The sequence below is a fragment of the Etheostoma spectabile genome, chromosome 4, assembly GCF_008692095.1.
Source record: "Etheostoma spectabile isolate EspeVRDwgs_2016 chromosome 4, UIUC_Espe_1.0, whole genome shotgun sequence".
NCBI classification, from domain to species: domain Eukaryota; kingdom Metazoa; phylum Chordata; class Actinopteri; order Perciformes; family Percidae; genus Etheostoma; species Etheostoma spectabile.
In genome coordinates, this window is record NC_045736.1 from 26,260,726 (window position 1) to 26,280,456 (window position 19,731).

The window sequence follows — 19,731 nt, forward strand, 5'->3', positions numbered from 1 at the left end:
CACTCCGAATTCTATTAAAACTAATTGCATTCTGTAATTATGTACACCAGTGTAAAAGGTACACTAAATAGTTGATATCCTCGTATATGTAGCAATATAGGCCTAATGCTAAAACATAAATAACAACAACAATAACACAACAATATCTACAATATATTGTAATCACAACAATAATAGTCATAGTACATATTATGCCAAGGTATCAAAATTAAAATTTGCTTCAATCGCCTAGTGGCCAAGTAGCCTAATAGTCAACAAACAAGGAATTTGACCCGAGCTTTTTGTTGCCCTCAAAGTATTCAAAGATAGATAGCCTATTAGGCCTTTGGCTAAGAACAAGGATAACAAAGCTGAGCAAGGTAAATATAAACGATGTAAACTATCTATCTATCTATCTATCTATCTATCTATTTATCTTCAAGACTGGTGGTTACTTTATGACAGTTTTGAATCAGTTTTTCAGTATACACTTGTACCTTGTCTTCATCCATTTCTGGCCTGATCCTGAATTTATTCATACTATATAAATTACGTCCACGGTTCGTACTCATGGATCTTCCTCTGATGAAGGGCTCGGCTCAAACCATAGACTGTATATTAATTAATTGCTTACGGTAATATTTACAGTCCATCTCAAACCATAGCCAACTGGTCAAAGCCAGTAGGCCCATGTCTGGAGCACGGTCTATGGTCTGGACTCTGGAGCATAAACTGTATTAAACAGTATGGCACCCTCTTGAGGATGGAAGACCTCTGTGTAAATCATAAACGTTAAACAGTAAAGTCGTGCGTTTTCCAAGTTGACTGGAAGTGTTCTTCATGCCTACGACCAAAGAAATATTTAAAGCGTGTGCAGGTTATTCCCTCCCATAATGGTGAATGCCCAAAACGCTTTTCTCAGCGAGAAATGTATTCGGTTCACAACTTTAAAGACAATTTTATATCAATGTTACAACTGTACACAGCTTTCAGTGTGCAGCATGATGGGTCTCAAAAAAATAAAAAATAAAAGCATGATGGCCTCTGTCTCAGAGATGTGACGTGTGTTAGCTGTTTGTCTGGTGACGTGTCTCTCCTCTCTCTTTTCTGGTGGAGCGGCTGCTGGATGGGGACACACCGACTCCGCTAAGCACTCAAACTGGAGCTAGTAACACCACAGGACTCGGCCTACGGACATTATGGGGAGTAAGTGACATTCCTCTCTTGTATACACGTGTTGAGGGTAGTCGAAAATACCTGTCGTCCTTTTAATCTCGAACAATAACCGTTTTAAGCGTTCACCGGCAAGCTGTTAGCTAACGCTAACCTTGCAGGTCAACGCTAGGTGGAGAGTTGTAACAAGCTAGCTTATTACTGGAGCTAATTTGAAGCTTTCAAATTCCGTCTTTCTGAGATAGCTTGCACACACGCACACAACACACACTCAACACACACACACACACGCAGAGCTTTGTATTCAGAGCCCATTTCTAACATCTTGCCTTCGTCTTTCAAATAGGCGTCCAAAGTGATTGCTCACTGATTGAACGTTAACTTTAGTTAGCAAAACGATAGCTAGCTGAATGGACTGTGCAACCAGGTTAGTTAACGTTAATGTATAGACACTTGAAGCTGGTCTCTTCTCGGTTTTTACGCACGTTGGTAGATTTGCAATGCGAAATTGGCTAGTCGAGTGCTAGAAAAGAATCCAGTGGCACATAAATCTCTTGCTGTCAAAGTCTATTTCAGTGATTGACAGCTGATCAACTCCAAGACGAAACACTCATCCATTCGGATTCGGTCTACAAATGACTGCACACCGAATTCTAGTCACTCTAACCTTTCTCAGATTTATTTGTTTGTCTATCCAGATATTGCTAAGAAAATATAACTGTTTGCTGCATTGACCAGTTGGCAGCTGTTTAGCTGGTGGTTAGTGATGACGTAGCATCTAAACTCACCTGATGTAGGAAGACCACAAACACGTCATACTGCTGGTGTGTGGTGTAAATGCAATGTCTTTTAATGTCTGCTAATCTCTTTCTGCAGTTAAATTTTTGGAGGTCATCAAGCCGTTCTGTGCGGTCTTGCCAGAAATTCAAAAACCAGAACGAAAGGTATGTTTAGTTATTTTATTATGTTGCATTATATCTACACTGTGCATTTATGAATGGATTTAAATGACATCTGCACCTTTTTTAATCCTCGCAGATTCAATTTAGAGAAAAGGTACTATGGACCGCCATCACACTTTTCATCTTTCTGGTGTGCTGCCAGGTTAGTATCTGTTGATGACGAGCCTTAATGATAACCGAGCTGTTGATTCTGTTCATGGTGATGGTGTGGTTTATGGCACTGTTTTGTATCTTCTCCTTGATTCAGATTCCTCTCTTTGGCATCATGTCTTCAGATTCAGCAGATCCCTTCTACTGGATGAGAGTAATCCTGGCTTCCAACAGAGGTGCTTGAATTGTAGGCTGTATGTTAAACAGGGTTAATCACAGAGTTCTTTTATGCCCTGTGCAGCTCCAGCAAGTAAAAACAATCAAATTCCAATTTTGCAATCAGACCTGACATAATCTCATTATTTTATGTGATGAGTCAAAGGTCAAGCGACATAGGCCCTTAGGTATTGTTTCTGGTGCTGCTGCTATTGTTGTATTAAGTAAGGCTTAGAGAGTATTAAATATATATATATATATATATATATATATATATATATATATATATATAACTATGACACTAATCTGTTTACCTCCAGGTACGCTGATGGAGCTGGGCATCTCACCCATTGTCACCTCAGGCCTTATCATGCAGCTTCTGGCTGGTGCCAAGATCATTGAGGTGGGAGACACTCCCAAGGACAGAGCCCTCTTCAATGGAGCTCAGAAATGTAGGTCTACTACTCACTACCTTTTGCTATTTTTAGAACTTGTCACATACCTTTTAAAACTGTGATGATGTTTTATTTGCTTTGAAGATAGCACACCCAATACACTGTTCAGTTTTTCCAATACCATCAGTAGTTGCTGTCCATGCAAGATTGCCAATTGCAAATCTTTTTTTTTTTCTGTCTTTTTGCAGTGTTTGGAATGATCATCACCATTGGACAGGCCATTGTATATGTTATGACTGGCATGTATGGAGACCCTTCAGAGATGGGTGCTGGGATATGCTTGCTCATCATCATCCAGGTTAATACAAACTCTCAGTGCTGCTCTCTGGCCAAAAATTTGAAAATGTTTCTTGAAACAGACACACCATTTTCCAAAGTTTAGGTTCTTTGTCTGAAATTATGGGTGTTTAAAATAAATAACTTAACCGTTACCTTCTAAAATAACTTTGCAAAGCCAAATAATCATTATCATCTTCTTTAGATGGATCGTCACCATCCTGGTTTTCATGATGTTATTGTGTGAACACTTTTTATTAAAACATGGTTGCTCTGTGCATAAAATCTTTCCCTTTTACATTATTTTTTTCCTGAGGCAAACAGACAAATTAAGATGACTTAATCATCTTCCTTTGTAAGATGGGCCGAAATCAGAAAATTCATATCCTGGCTGGTTCATCGTAACTGTCATAATGTTTTGTTGTACACATCTGTTTGAAACAGCTGGTTGCCTGCCTGAATCAGCTCAATACAAAATCTCCTGTCTGTTTTTTTCAGCTCTTTGTTGCAGGTCTGATTGTCTTGCTGCTGGATGAGCTGCTCCAGAAGGGCTATGGTTTGGGCTCGGGTATCTCTCTCTTCATTGCAACCAACATCTGTGAGACAATTGTCTGGAAGGCCTTCAGCCCCACCACTGTCAACACAGGCCGAGGTATGAGTACTTGGAATGAATTTAAAGCTGAATGAGGATAAAGGGTATATATCTTCATATGTATTATAATGGGTAACCCTGGGACTCCTGTATTTCATCCAGGTACTGAGTTTGAGGGAGCCATCATTGCTCTTTTTCATCTTCTGGCCACCCGCACAGACAAGGTGCGTGCCCTGAGAGAGGCCTTCTACAGACAAAACCTGCCTAACCTTATGAACCTCATCGCCACCGTCTTTGTGTTTGCAGTGGTCATATACTTCCAGGTGAGCTGGTAACACCAACTAAGAACAGTCCAGTGTCTTACCTGCTTTTATTGCACTAAAGGCTTTTGGATGTCATGTTTTGAAGCAAAGATCAGCTTATCAGGTCACACTTCAATCACCAGGGTTTCAGGGTGGACCTGCCCATAAAGTCAGCACGCTACCGTGGTCAATACAACACCTACCCCATCAAACTGTTCTACACCTCCAACATCCCCATCATCCTGCAGTCTGCCCTCGTCTCCAATCTCTACGTAATATCTCAGATGCTCTCAACACGTTTCAGCGGCAACTTCCTCGTCAACCTCCTGGGAACCTGGTCTGTAAGTATATAATGTGGACTTTGCCTCCAGCACATCCAGTCTCAGTCTTTGAGACATGTTTAAAGACCTGGAGATTGTGTTAATGAGTCGTTACTTTCATAAAAAGGGCACAGCAGGTTCCATGTGTTCTAGTTAGCCCCGGACATGCAGCATCTTACTTACTTTTTTGTTTAGGACTCCACGAGTAGTGGACCAGCTCGGGCCTACCCAGTGGGTGGTCTCTGCTACTACCTTTCTCCTCCAGAGTCATTTGGTTCTGTCCTGGATGACCCGGTTCACGTGGTTATCTACATTGTCTTCATGCTCGGCTCCTGCGCCTTCTTCTCCAAGACCTGGATTGAAGTCTCAGGATCCTCTGCCAAAGATGTAAGTCTGTGTTTGTACTAGAGATGGTATGATACCATATTTTGCTTCGATTCACAAACCTGAACTTGCGTTTTGGCCGATACGGAGTACTGATCTGATACCGGTGTGTTATATATTTAATTATGTTTTAACAACCGTATACTACTATCCCTGTATGGATGTTATATTATTTCTATCTTTGTCGGTCTGGCTCAGGTTAAACTCTTTGGCAAACACAAACAATGAATGCCACAGAACTTTCATGTATCATCCAGTTTGACACTCAGTTATAACGTAAAAAGAACATAACTACTTTAACGTAGATTTTCTGCAGGGCTTTATTATGTGGTATCGGATTGGTGCATAAACACCAGTACTTCCCGATATTGATACCAGCGTTTTAGGCAGCATCGGAGCCCATACCGATACCGTTATCGGAATCTGTACATCTCTAGCTCGTACAAGCATTTGAAACTTGCTTTTTGTCAGTCCCACATGAAATTAACCTGCGTATATCACTTTGTGTGTCTCAGGTGGCAAAGCAGCTAAAGGAGCAGCAAATGGTAATGAGAGGACACAGAGAGACCTCTATGGTGCATGAGCTTAACAGGTACAAAGCAACCTTGCAAACAGTCTCAGGTTTCACATTTATTACTTGCAGCATATGGAACGTTGTCCAGAATTTTCATGTATTTATAATGGATTTACTATTCACAGGTACATCCCCACAGCTGCTGCCTTTGGTGGCCTCTGCATAGGAGGGTTGTCTGTGATGGCTGACTTCCTGGGTGCCATTGGTTCGGGTACAGGAATCCTCTTGGCTGTGACAATCATCTACCAGTACTTTGAAATCTTTGTGAAGGAGCAGAGCGAAATGGGCAGCATGGGAGCGCTGCTTTTCTAGGAAATACCAGCCGGACACACATGAGACACAAAGCATCCACCCCCCCATCATTGTTTTTTTTCTTTTTCAATTTGCGCATTCAGTACATTTTGCAGCTGGCATAGGTCATTTTTCTCCACCACTTGTGTTTTCCACCATTGCCTCTCCAGCGTGTCAATGCTGAGAAAACCTTTTTGGTTACTCCCAGCGTTGAGCATAGTATTGTGTGTCTTCAGTCCTTTTACTTACAATAGCTATTACCCATCTCTCTGCAGGCTCTCTTATCAGCTGAAGAATGCCTAAAAGCACATAAGGATGAGGTGCTGTCTTTGACCTACCTCAGGCATTGTTCATTGCAGCATGTTCAAAGAACACTAGGACAACGACAATGTGTTGGTGCTTATTTCAAGCTGAACGCACTGCCTGGACATTTCGGGGGACTTGAAAGAAAACCATATATGAATAAAATATGCTTGTTCTCCCGATAAGGTATATGGTAATATTAGACAAGCTGTTGGTGGTTTTTATTTACCTTTTTTTATTTTGATATTTTAAATCATGGACTATGTTTATATTCACTTGGTCTTAAATAGGGCACAGTATTTGTCCTCTGTCTCTGCCTGGTCCTCAAAGGAAAGTGTTTGTGTTGTCATGCTCTTTTACTCCCAGACTGGATCACTGCACAATGCTGCCGAGATGGTCGGGATGAGGGTGGGTTTGATGGGGTCGAAAAGGGGTTCCATTTTGGTTTTTACTTTATGTAACAGACATAATTGTTATAAAAAAAAAAAAAACTTCCCAACATAGTTGGAAATTGTGTTTTTATTCCATTTGTTGTGTTTTGTCCTGGCATGTTATGTGACCTACTACAGGATACTATTTGTTTGTCAAAAAATGAATAATGTATGTATAGTGGCATAGCAACTGAATGGTCATAGCCAATAGTTAAAGCTCGATTTGACTCTAAAGGGCAGTAAGGCAAAAAAAAAAAATTATCAACTTAATAGGGCTCTTCCTCTGATATTAGTACACAGATTAATGTCCATTGGGTGTGTTTATACTCAAATTGTACTAATCACTTAACTTCCACTAGAGGTAACTGTATGAGGTGTAAGATACACCTGCTAGGAAAGATTAAAATGTAACTCTAAGGGTGTTGTAGCTAAACAAACTGTACACAGTATGCCAATACATTACTTTCAGTAACCTCGCATTACATTTAATGTTTATATCAAATGTTGCTAAATATACTTTAATGTGAGTGACAATGAGAACACAGACAGAAGAAATGTCTTCAAGACCAACCAACAGTCCCTGACTGAGAAGGTCACCAGGGGTGGAAGTAAGTATTATACAATATGGCCAATATCAGAATAATGTATATTATATTATTGGATTGTAAGTATATTATTACATGCCTTAATCTGTTTATCAATTCTTTATATTTACTGCAGGGTTGCTTAATCTATAATAATAGCCAACATAATGTATCAATTGATTTATACATCGCATTAGTAATCTGAATATGCAAAGTAACTGGAAACGTATAAAAAAAACTGTAGTCCCCCTGAGATGTCGTGGGGTAGGAGTTTAAAGTAGCAGAAATAGAAATACAGAAATACAAGTGCATAAAAATAATATTTAAGTACAATACTAGATAATGTAGGCCTACTTCGTTAAATTATTCACAAACAATTTATTTTAATTTCACTTTTTTTTAAATTAAATACAATACACACATATTACATGTGTAGACTGTAAAAAAAAAAACATTCACTATTAAAAAAAGCTCGAGTTACGTCATTTTCGTGCGCCCACATGTGACCAGAGAGGGTCAGTGGGGGGGCGGGCTGTCGGACGCCGGGTAGCTTTCCAGCTTTAGCTAGTCAAATGCAAAACCTGCCGTGGAGTAATATCTGTCACGTTGTTCATTTTTTACCACGGAGAGTGAGGCTCGACGGACAAAGACACCGGCAGCCATGTCGTACTGCAAGCAAGAGGGTAATTTACATCTCCTTTCATTCATTTTCACTCCGTGGCTGGGCAATGTCATCGAGCGAGCCACCACGCTAAGCTAACTTTCTAGAAACGGCGTTAACTTAGCACAGATTACATTACAGTAGGTTGTATATTAGCTGCGAGGAAAGCCAAGTCTCCAGCAATAGGGTATGACATTGTAGTGACTTGATACACTAGCTGCAGTCATTTGACACGTAAGTCACAAATTTGGGAAATCGGCTAACGTTACTAGCTAGCTCTGATCCCGATGGTACTGTCGGGGCTTTCAAACGGCTGAGCAGGTCAACTCGGGTCAAAGATACTGGCATAGTACGCACCCAAAGGTCACTGTAAACAAAATAGTAGCAGCTATACTATCCAGGACCAGGTTGTCTAACGTTACTTTATTGTAATCCTTGTGTTGTCGTTGTTTGTCATGTAGGTAAAGATCGCATCATCTTTGTGACCAAGGAGGACCACGAAGCGCCCAGCAACGCTGAGCTCATTGCCGATGACCCCAATGATCCATATGAAGAACAAGGTTAGTCATTTTGGAAAAAGTGGACCTGACTTCCAAATATTCTTTACCCCATAAAGGAATTCTTTCACCTGCCTCTGTCTGGTTTTCTATTTTTTTTTAGGTCTGATCCTGCCTAATGGAGACATCAACTGGAACTGCCCATGCCTGGGGGGCATGGCCAGTGGACCATGTGGTTCTCAGTTCAAGGAGGCTTTTTCCTGCTTTCACTACAGCAAGGAGGAGGTGAAGGGCTCGGAGTGTATCGACAACTTCCGTAACATGCAAGAGTGCATGCAGAGGTACCCTGAGCTCTATCCCCAGGAGGAAGATAAAGAAAGCTCCCAAGCAGAGGCCAGCTCTAGTTCTGTCTCCGCCGCCCCGACTGAGGGCTCTGCCTTACCCCCTGAAACTGACTCTACCCCAGCGACTTCAACATCCGACAGCACATCGCTCATAGACAATCAGACTGCCAGCTAAGGTCCATCTGTTGCTACCCAGGGTACTCTGTGTGCAAGCACTGCCCAGCATAACTGACTCTCCATGAGCAGCTGTGATTGGTCTTTCCTCCTGTTTAAGTCTACAGAGAGGACTTACTGAAATAGCTCTGATGCTCATGGGCAGAATTTACAGGCCATCAGAGAAGGACTTTGTGACTAAAGAGAAACATACCGTTATGTATAAAAGTATAGGCTACTTTGTTTTGCTGAGAACTCAAAAGTCATTGAATAAAGAATATGATTTAATGACAGCAGGCCAAGCTATTTGCTGCAGGGACAATAGTTGAAAGACTCACTTTATATGCAATTGGAATTTAATTTGCTGTGTCATGTCAGTCAGAAGAGCTTGTTTGTTAGTGTTCATTATGTCTGTTGTCTTGTTCATTAAGTAAGGAATGTCACTTAGCGCTGATTTATCACTAATCATTGAATGGATGGATGGATTAAATTTGTCAGTAATATTAACAGTAATCACTAGATTATTTTTATTCAAGCAATGATCAGCTTTTCTAAGGAATTTAACCTCCACTCAAGACAGTTTTGACACTCAACTTAAGTTAGTCCCTTTGCTTTCCATCACGTGAGAGACCAAAACACAGGTAATTGGTAAGAAAACAAATACTACTGTTTCAGCTGTTCAGTGACCATAAAATTGATATTAAGAGATGTTTTTAGCAGTTTGTTGACATCTTGTAAAAACTTCAGGGTCTCCATCTGTTGCTGTATGAGCTCTGGTCATCATATTTGTCAATTGACACTGTATCTGGCCTAGGCCAAAGTTGCTTGTCACATTTAACTGTCACTGCATAAATGTTTTTGTTGTCTTAACACTGTCTAGATGTTTCCATTTGGATGCGTTAGTTGCCATTCATTAAAATTCAGGCCTTAAAAGACTATGGGTTTTTCTCAAATGTCCACATTAAAATGATCGTCAAACAATTTCAACTTACATTTTCCGTTTGCTTCTTCTAAAGTCAAAGCATAACACTCTGTTGTCAGGGATTTTCCTTTTTCACATGTTGAAAGTATTAGGGATTTTATGCGAGCTGCTCTCACTGGAGTTACAGAGAAGATTTACAAGTTGAGGAAACTGTGACTATATATTAAGACAGAACCACATTTTACAGCGTTCACCCTGTTTTATCCATTTTCATTATATTGCCTGTTTATTTGTAATGATAGTTTCATAAAATTTTATTGAATCCAAATTATGTTTAGCTTTCAAAAATTATTTACTATTTATGAAAGAAGTAATAAATATTTTAGAAACCCTCTGAAATTCAAAGAACTTTGCCCCGTCACATAGTTTCTACATATGACTACTTTAATCTTTTGTACATTTCTCTTTGCTAATAAAAAAAGAGGAAGCAAACATTGAATAAGAGATTTGTTAAAACTTGGATCTAAACAAATCCAGGTATTCATTTTAGTCTTTATTTTGTGTTGCACACTCACACATTGTGAGTGCCTTTCTTTAATTTTGGAACCTGGACTGATCATCGGTTTGGATAATTTCCTCCTGATGACAGCATGTTGTTCAGTGGTTGTCAGTCCCTTTTCAGATTTTTCCACTCAAATTTTCTTGAGAAATCCTCTGAAGCCTGTCCCGCCTTTTTGGATCTACAGTATGTTCATGTGCATCCAGTCCTCAGGCTCTCTGATATAAGTAGACCAAGTCGGGGTGTCCACGGGACCACCACACTCTGCATGGTGACCAGTAGACGGCCTGTCCCAGCCTCCTCTGGACCTGCTAGCAGATACTCCATACCTGGTCAAAAAAAAAAAAGGTAAGACATTGTTAATTTATCTAATCTAATAAAAATCTATCTCTGTGGTGTTAGCTTGATATTTTCTAAATGTTGTGTCACTGTTATAATAATCTTTTAATGCTAAAAGTCTCTTTAGGAAAACCTTGAAACTGAACAGACCAGCACTGTGCTTGGTGTAATAATATTACAAATCCCATCTCTTTGTCTGTCAGGATCTCATCTTACCTGGGTTTAGAACAGGACAGGTGCAGCCGCGGCTGGTCCACGACAGTGGATAGATATGGATGGTTCCCAAGTAGAGCGCCACTTTGCTTGATTGAAGGACCTTGCGAACTTTGACCTGCACTTCTGCGTGGCTGCCTTTGTCATGAGCAGACAGCACAGTGGCTTTGATCACTGTCATGGGCCACACAGGAAAAACAGAAGACTGACAAGGCAATTTAAAGCAAGTACAGATCATTTGATTTATAGAGTGTGGTTTACAACCACTCTATCTGTAAAGTGTCCTCAGATAACTCCTGTTGGGTGTTGACACTATAAATCCAATTGCCTTTAAATTGAATCACAGTTAATAAAACAGTTTTCAAACTAAAGTAAAAAATTGCACATTATTTCTTACCATAATCATGTTTGGTCGTACAGAGGTCAGACACACTCCTCAGCTTTTTCTCTTTACAGCTACACTTTCCTGTGTACAGACGTTGAGTTAAGCTCCGATCCATTTTTAACTCCATAATTACACTCCATAAAACAATATGATTCCACAATTGTAAGCCTTGCAATACAGATGAACTTCACCGTCATTGAGCAGTACATCCGTAAATCAAAGTACTACTCACCTGTGTAATGCAGAGCAGAGACGGCAAGCTCCTTTGACCACTGTACTTCTTCTTCTACTGTGAACATGTGATCCAAATCAGGGATTTTTCCACCAATGGGCACATTGGACACCTGGTTATTTGAGTAGCTGCAAAAGTGGAATTGAACCCATAAAGTCAAGGTTCATTGTAAGCCCTCAACCACACTGAGTTCAGTTTTAGCTTTTGTGTTAGTCTGTAAAGAATTTGGTCATGGATTAAGCATATGGCTGACCTGTCCAGACACTGCCCATTGGTTGGATCACAGCTGTGAGTGCAAGTGCAGGGTTTACAGCCATCCCCTCCAAAACCCCAATAACCAGGCAGGCAATGTCTGCAGCTTGTGCCGCCTACACCAGATTTGCAGTGGCACTGCCCGCTTCTAGGGTGGCACCAGGGTCTCTCCTCTCCAGGACGAGGAGGCAAAGAGCCCTGTGGATCACACCAGCAGCCTGAGAAACAGAAACACAAATACAGCTGTGTATGCTGCTCTTTTCTCTTCTATCGTCAAATTAGGAATTTACAAATATATACCAGAAGATGGAGCTATAAGACATCATGGTTCTTTTTCATTTCATCCCTAAACCTTCCTAACTGTGAATTAATTCCCCTGAGATTAAATAAATGATGAAACCCCCTTTATTTTGCTTTTTACCCCCTGTCTGAAGTCTCTTACGTGTGCACGTGTGGGGGGAGTTAAGGGGCAGGGATGGGTGCCGGTGGTAGCCGGGGCGACAGCGCTGGCACCTGCGCCCGACGGTGTTGTGTCTGCAGTCATCACAAACGCCCCCACTGGTGCCGCCGGAGGAAAGCCATGCCCGCTGAGAGAAGTGACAGCTATCTGCGTGGCCGTGACACTGGCACTCTGAAATCACATACAGTGGTGCTCAAAAGTTTTACATACACATGCTTAAGTTGACTAAAAGAGGAATAAAAAAATCTGTTTTGGAAATTTATTTTAAAACCTAAATTAAAAAATGAGGTAAATCCAACCTTTAAGGACACCAATTTTCTTTGTGAATGAATAACGTATTGTAAATAAATAATGTTCTTATTTAAATACAGGGTCATAAGTATACATACCCCTATGTTAATTCCCATAGAGGCAGGCAGATTTTTATTATTAAAGGCCAGTTATTTCCTGGATTCAGGATATTATGCATCCTGATAAAGTTCCCTTGGCCTTTAGAATTAAAATAGCCCCACATCCTCACATACTCTTCACCATGCTTAGAGATAGCATGGTTTTATTTCAGTTAGACTAATACCTGGTTTGATTTGCATTGAGAGATGATTTTATAGAAAGTATCCCATGCCTATCTCTAAGCATGGTGAAGAGTATGTGATGATGTGGGGCTATTTTAATTCTAAAGGCCAAGGGAACTTTATCAGGATGCATATATCCTGAATCCAGGAAATAACTGGCCTTTAATAATAAAATCTGCCTGCCTCTATGGGAATTTAACATAGGGGTATGTATACTTATGACCCCTGTATTTTAAATAAGAACATTTATTTATTTACATACGTTATTCATTCACAAAGAAAATTGGTGTCCTTAAAGGTTGGATTTTACCTCATTTTTTAATTTAGGTATTAAAATAAATTTCCAAAACATGATTTTTTTATTCCTCTTTTTAGTCAACTTAAGCATGTGTATGTAAACTTTTGAGCACCACTGTAGGTGAGTGTGATGTCGTAGCGTTTAGAGAGATGAGAGAGAGACAAAGTGAGAACATCAGGATGGATAGTCTTAAAAGGTAGATTGTTTTGTTTTTGTTTGTATGCCCCAAGTCTGATTTAAAAATAAAACATCTTAACAAAGTGTGCAAATAATATTGCTCATCTAAAAAAAAAAAACTAAACATGTCTTGAGTATGTACTTAACTATCTGCTTAATAAGAACTACATATTTAATTCACTTTAAAGCTCTTCTCTCTTGTTTTTCTTTATCAGCAGTATGAGTATTGTGCATTCCTGGTGGTGGTCGCTTACTCTGGCATGGGTTGGACTCCCCACTGCTGCTGTTGGCAGGCCTCCAGGGACGATCGTTGTAGAGCGGGGCACACTTCTCACAGTGATTTCCTGCTGTGTGGTGAGTACATAGGCACCTACCAGACACCTGGAAAAACACATCTGGGGCTGCTCAATTACAGACACCTGCTGTCTGGAAACAGCTATAAAATAGATCCAGGCAGGTGGTGTGAAGAGTAAATCAAGCTATTTAAAGCTCTTTAACTGGCAATTTCCCCTTCAATAATTACATTTTACATCTGGACCTAACATCCTGTTATACAATACTGTAATAGAACAAAGGAAAACCCACTCACCATGTCACTGTCCTGTCTTGTGTCTTGGCTGCTGTTGTATGGTACACAATACTCAGCATGTCCATAGCACAGACAGGTCCCTCTGGCCAGTAAAGTATAAATAGCATAAGGTGTGTAGGCTGAGCTTTCTGTTGAGGACGTGGAAGTCAGAGCTGAGGCCGTGGGGCTTGTCCATTCTGCAGGTGGATTTAGAGGTGCCGGACAAGTCTGAGCTTTTAGCAGTCTGATGCGGAGGTTAGTGAGTGTGAGGCGGGCGAGGGCCTCTGGACTGTAAGGGTCCTGTGTTTTACCACTGCTTGGGTCTAGTGTCCGTAATATTACCTGGCAGAAGAAACAGAACACCATTCATCACTGAATCAAACATTATGGCTCTGCAAAAAGATAATACACAAGCCTACATCTTTGTGCATATTCTCTTACCTCCCCCCCACTGCAGGGTGTAGCACTGGCATAACGGGATGTACACAAAGACCCCGGCTGAGTAAAATCATCAGGCAAATCAAACTCCATGCTGCAATTGTGTGAAAAGAGCTTAAGAACTTCCCATGTCTTTCCAAAGTCAGCTGAACGCTCAATGGCCATGGCAGCAGGCCGTGGTGACCTGAACACTAAAACTACATGGGACAGACAGAACCGGGCTTCAAGGTCCAAGCGGATCTCATCCTGCTGCTCCTGCACGGTGGTGCCTGCACCTGACGCCCACCAGGTATCTGGATGCAAGAAAGGGTCATCCGTCATGTGAGCAGATGGGTGGGTGTCCTCAGGGCAGAGGAGGTGGGGGGTTACAGGAGGATGGGGGCAAGGGCTGTGTAGGAAGGAGCTGTTCCCACAGCAGCTTGAGTGGGTGATGAGGGTCCTGCCACTAGCCAGGTTCCCAATTGGTGGACTACAGGCATGGTCCACACATCTGGAAACTGACACAGAGGGGGATGGATAGTCAGTCTTATGACATATAGCAGAGTATATTTATTAAGTGTGATAATACGGGTATTCAGATCTGTGCTTTTACCGTGTATGTGTTGGCAGAAAAGCATTCAATAAAAGAAAATAACTTTCCAGCACGGACATCATAGACAAAACCAAGCTCCTCTTCATTGTGTTTACCATAAATATTTGATTTGCCTGACCATTGTGCCACTGCTGCTTGCTCTGACGTGACACAGAATCCTACCCTTTCCTCATTGGACAGCATTAATACTCTCAAGTTACATGTAATGGCAAGACAAAAGCAGCCCCATTATCAATTTTTTATTTATTGGTTATAAACAGGCATTGCATTTATTCTTTACTGTTATGACTTCAAATTCTAAGCAAATACAATGTCACCTGCAAATAAAAAACCATCAGACATCATAAGGTCAATAATTGAATTAATATGTAATGGAGCTGAGTCAGCATAACTGTTTTCCCAATCACTAATATAGCTTAAACTCAACAGGAAAAAAGAAGGCCAGATCAGCCAGAATGACTCAACACTTTCAGAGAAAGAGCATCAACAGCAACACAGATGACGATGCTTCTCACCTGCTCCGCTCCTCGTAAGAGCCAAAAACAGCCAACAGAGCGCCAGCAGCATCTGGTGCCGACTTTTCCCACGCATGCTAAACACTCTCATCCTTGTGTCTGCTGTTTTTACAACATACGTGGTGCAATAAACCCCTTCCCGCAGAGATTAGTCCGAACATTATGTGTAGCCTTTCTAACGGACAAGGGCATATTTCCCTGCCAATTACGCAATGCGCTAAGTGTGCAGATGATCCCAGGAGTGTTGTTCCGATGCCTTTTCAGGAACAATGCTGAAAGAATCTTTCATAAAGTTCAAAGCATCCTCAGAAACAGCCAGTGCATCTCTCTAACAAAAGTGGATTGTCTTCCCCCGTAGCAACAAATGGATCATTGGTTAGCCCAAGAATGAACGCTCCATATTTGACATAACGAAATGTTTCCAATTTTCTGGTGTCTTGTCTTCATCGATTTTGCGTGATAAAAAATGACTGTTTGTTAGCCTAAACGACAAAAAGTATAGGTCCTTCTCAAAGCTAATTAATATATGTAAAGGCTGTCATTAATTCTCAGCCAACCTGAAAGCTCCGTGTCCCAGCAAGGTCCACGGCTCTACGCGTTTACGCACAAGAGAAGAGTGTGGCTCTATTTATCCATGGTCCCCGCCCACCCACATAGCCTACACACACGAGGATGGGAGGGTTGGACTGAACCCACACAAAAACCAAACTATCTTGGATTGTGCATTTTTTTTCTCCACTCTAGCAGAATTGTATCCATTGAGAATCTGCTAAAGATCGTGCACAGGGCTGGACAGAGCTGCGACTTGCACGGGCTAGTCAGCGCGGTTAATGTGAACCAGCCGCACAGCGAATATCAGCTAAACCAGGTCCCTCCACTAACCAGGGCCTCGTAATGGGGCGAGGAAATTAGTTTTCAGCTGCAGCAATTCCAAGTTACAGGTCTCTTTGAAGTCTGGCAGGAAGAAACCTGAGAAAAGAGACAAAAATAGTCCTCAGTGCAGTTATTTGCAGCTTGATGGAGCATTGTGGCACCGAAAGAATCTGACAGCTTGGTGTTTCATGCAAATGATTTGGACAAGAAAAGGGCCTCTTTCCCATCTGTATGCCTGACTGGATAGATTACGCTGCCATTCTTCATTATAGCACTGGATAATAAACACACACGTCAGGAAATCTAAGTCCTTTGCTGAGCCTGATGTATTTTCCCTCTGGCACCCAAAAGAATAAACACCATGTCTCTTTAGTTTGGTTGGCTCAACTTCAAATACAGGAGGCTCAGAAAATTGGAATGGACGCACAGCATTGGATTGGTTTCTTCGAATGTCTTTAATTTCATACAAATTGTTTACAGACCTGACTGCTTGCTTTTCCCCAAAATGGAGAACAAAAACAGAATTAATAAGGAATGGCATATGGTTTGATGTTTGTGTTGACAGAAAATACAATAAAATGTTTAGGAGCAGCCAGCAGTAGATTACTCACATAATGTTATCCCAGTCATCAATCCTTATTAATCTGACATTTGTCCATCTGTGTTGATTTTAAAGGCATCTCCCTTTTTTTATTCCCTTTTCTGTTGTCTCTTAAATCATATATCACCCTATCTCTATATGTTGTACATTTGTCTTTGTTCACCCCTCACTGAGCTTTCCTTTCATCCCTCTGTCCTCCTGCTCTCCACTTTTAACACCAGATATAGTATCTGGCAGGCCTCCACACAATAAAACCCAGAGGATCTCCGTTTTCTGGCATCTCAGTTTCTCCTTTCGTCACACTCCAGTGGTGCAGTATTTGCTAAGAATAGCTTTATGGTAGATTAGGGTAATGCCATTTATGAGGAATTAGCTGTTATCTGGTTGTGTTAGTGGCATACAGACATACTGTATGGCTGCTTTGTACTCACTTAGATTTGGTTCTGGCTCAATGGGGCACACAGCAATGAGATTCACATATTTTCACAGGTTGCAGGATGTGAGGATCTGTGTGCATTTGGTTGTTTATGGAAAGGGGATAATGGATAAAACATAGAGTCAAATCATCAGTGTGGTCTGTTTGCTTCATTGACAGAATCAGGTTGGTTCTGAAAGAAGTTTGTACTGTATGTACACACTGCTATCTGATTTCTGCAAAGGCACCAAAATTCACGTCACTGAGGTTTGAGGTCAAGGTTTGCAGCAAAGCCATAAAATATTTTAAGAGCAGCTGGTTCAAGTGCAAGTAAACTATGTTTGGTTGCTCATTTCGCCTTCAAAATGGGAAACAGATTGAATTCTTAATTGACTTGAAATTGTAGTTACAGTAAGGGTATTTGTCTGTGATAAAGGAATGCAGAGCCACCCACATCCAATAATGTGCTAGTTTAGAGTGTGAGCATATCAAGGAGGATAAACAACACAATCCACACCGCAGTTAACGTGTTACATTCTCAGGGCTGAGAGAAAAATGTCTTTTTTTCCCTTATACCTCAGCAAATACATTCTCTCAATGTTCAGTGTGTATATTCATCATGGCCCCCTAAGCTGCAAGAGGTCAAATACCCACCAGGAAAGGTCCCAGTGATCTCCTACCTGGCTCCCTCTCTAATTGCTCCCTTTTCTCTTATTTACAGGGCTTAACAGGGGCCAGGGTCAGATGAACAGGGACTCCCTCTTCCCGCCCTTATAATCCTCAATGTTTGTCCAGGCTGCTTGTGTGTTGAGCACATGGTGTCACTCCACACTTTTCCATCTCCTTCTCCCTCCATGTCATCTTTCAGTCTTTGTGTTTATCTGCTCACATATTCCTCCATGCAGGGATATAGAGGATTGTGCTGCTTCCTCACATGATTTTATTTGCATTTAGGCCTCACCAGCCAACATTATCAGGCCCGGATTTATCTCTCCAAATATTACTATTTAGTCTATTTAGTTGGTGTGTGTGGATTTCAAATCATCAAGGTTATGCTAGTCCAATTTAAATGTCTCGTTATGGCATTGTTGTTATGGAGACTATATTGACACAACACTTATTTTTCTAATTTAAATTTCTCAGTTTAGCATAAAAAAAACATAACAAACTGTCTTAGTTTGTTATGGCTTTGTTGTTATGGATGCTATATCACTATATGTGCGCTATATATAACACTTGATTGATCAGGCGTCGATCACAATCTAACATGATCAGACCTTGATTTGATTCTCCAAGATGATCTATTCAGTTGGTGTGTGTGTGTGTGTGTGTGTGTGTGTGTGTGTGTGTGTGTGTGTGTATTTGAAACCATCAAGTTTATGCTAGTAGTTTGTTATGGTATTGTTGTTATGGAGACCATAATGACACACAGTAGGATCTAATATGACGTTATCCACTGGCCACAAGAGAAACCAGTAAGTGCCATGGTTAATAGGGTGTGCTTGAGTTATACACTGAGGTCAGAGTTAATTATCCTTTTGAACTTTACTTTTGGAGAAAGACTCGTTGCTTTTACAATATAAAGTACACAGTCCTGATTAGGCGTGCACAATGTTGGAAAAAAACTGACATTGCGATATTTTTTTCACCTGCGATATACAGTACATGGCGATATGAAAAAAGAAAAAGTGTTTTTTTAACGATTACATAAATAGCTCTATTTAGAAATAATAAATAATTTCTTGACTACTGCTGTGATTTTGTAGGGGAGTGCATGTAGGCCTACACAGAAGATAAAAATGAAAAAGGATCTTTTCTAATGTGTACCATTTTTGTTGAACTTTAATGCTTTACAAACACCAAATCAAGTAAGCTCTGTGACTAACGTTACTCTTCTGAAGTGGTTTTGGAGAGGGACATTAGGTAGAAATACACTGGCTGACTAGCATGACACCATTGTAGTCATTTAATACCAATCTAGACTGAAAATTATATCAATAATGCATGCATGTTTAGCAGCAGCTTTCTGCGGGGGAAATGGCCGGGAGACGCTGTGATTATGTTGCATTAATCAGGTAATTTAATTCGTATTTGCAGCGAACATAAATCACTGACTACCCATCAAAACTATGCGCATCACTGTGTCAGCGGCAGCTGCTGCCTACGGTACTTTTCTACACACGGAGAGCCTCACTTTCCACATCAATAAACCCCGTGGTACTAACATCACAGGTTGCCCACATGGCTACCTGTCTTAAAGGGGAAGGATCGGCCGGTAATAATCATGTGGAGAACGGTGAAAGTTTACTTTTTTTATCCAGCAGCAAAAAAGGATTAGCGTCGACATCGCAACGTCCTGTGACGTTACTATCGCTCATGCGCACATCGTGATATCGATGCTAAAACGCAATATCGTTTAGCCCTAGTCTTGATGTCTTATGTATAGGCCTACTGCAGATCTAAGAAATTCTAGCTTATAGTTGCACCTTTTAAAATCATACAAAAATTCTTAAATACTTTTCCCTGAAGCCTGTCAGTTGACATTCATTCATTCAAACCTTTATTTAACCAGCATTAAAACTCTCTTTTACAAGAGTGCCCTGGCAAGTGGCAGCAGTTAAAAGGTCAAGGTGATAGGTCAACTGCAAAGTTCTACAGTGCAAGTCCAATAAAACTAAGAGGATGGTATTTTTCGGGTAGTTTCAGTTGGTGTGTTGCTTTAATTTATAATCA

The 19,731-nt window shown here is 40.8% G+C and overlaps 3 protein-coding genes across 5 annotated transcripts; 2 read left to right on the forward strand and 1 right to left on the reverse strand.

Moving 5' to 3' along the window:
• The first annotated feature begins 1,056 nt into the window (after positions 1-1,056).
• Positions 1,057-6,408, forward strand: LOC116687894 (protein transport protein Sec61 subunit alpha-like 1). Its single transcript, XM_032513603.1, has 12 exons — positions 1,057-1,185; positions 2,029-2,096; positions 2,191-2,256; positions 2,362-2,440; positions 2,741-2,872; positions 3,064-3,173; positions 3,650-3,803; positions 3,906-4,066; positions 4,189-4,386; positions 4,561-4,752; positions 5,265-5,341; positions 5,449-6,408. Exons 1-12 carry the CDS (start codon positions 1,179-1,181, stop codon positions 5,633-5,635), a joined length of 1,431 nt encoding a protein of 476 aa, XP_032369494.1. The 5' UTR covers positions 1,057-1,178; the 3' UTR covers positions 5,636-6,408.
• Positions 6,409-7,429: 1,021 nt separating this feature from the next.
• Positions 7,430-9,574, forward strand: chchd4a (coiled-coil-helix-coiled-coil-helix domain containing 4a). The gene is made up of 3 exons (XM_032513604.1): positions 7,430-7,615; positions 8,055-8,153; positions 8,254-9,574. The coding sequence occupies exons 1-3, from the start codon at positions 7,594-7,596 to the stop codon at positions 8,607-8,609; spliced, it is 477 nt and encodes a 158-aa protein (XP_032369495.1). The 5' UTR covers positions 7,430-7,593; the 3' UTR covers positions 8,610-9,574.
• On the reverse strand, positions 9,115-15,962 carry si:dkey-202e22.2 (netrin-4). 3 transcript variants are annotated; one of them, XM_032513599.1, is made up of 10 exons: positions 15,110-15,960; positions 14,006-14,499; positions 13,586-13,906; positions 13,251-13,377; positions 11,932-12,120; positions 11,491-11,707; positions 11,238-11,365; positions 11,018-11,086; positions 10,624-10,794; positions 9,115-10,397 (listed from the first exon to the last, which is right to left on the reverse strand). In XM_032513599.1, the coding sequence occupies exons 1-10, from the start codon at positions 15,198-15,200 to the stop codon at positions 10,261-10,263; spliced, it is 1,944 nt and encodes a 647-aa protein (XP_032369490.1). In that variant the 5' UTR covers positions 15,201-15,960; the 3' UTR covers positions 9,115-10,260. The 3 variants fall into 3 exon arrangements, with proteins under 3 accessions (XP_032369490.1, XP_032369493.1, XP_032369492.1); XM_032513602.1 differs by having other exon boundaries at positions 15,667-15,727; XM_032513601.1 differs by lacking the exon at positions 11,018-11,086 and having other exon boundaries at positions 15,110-15,962.
• Positions 15,963-19,731: the final 3,769 nt, after the last annotated feature.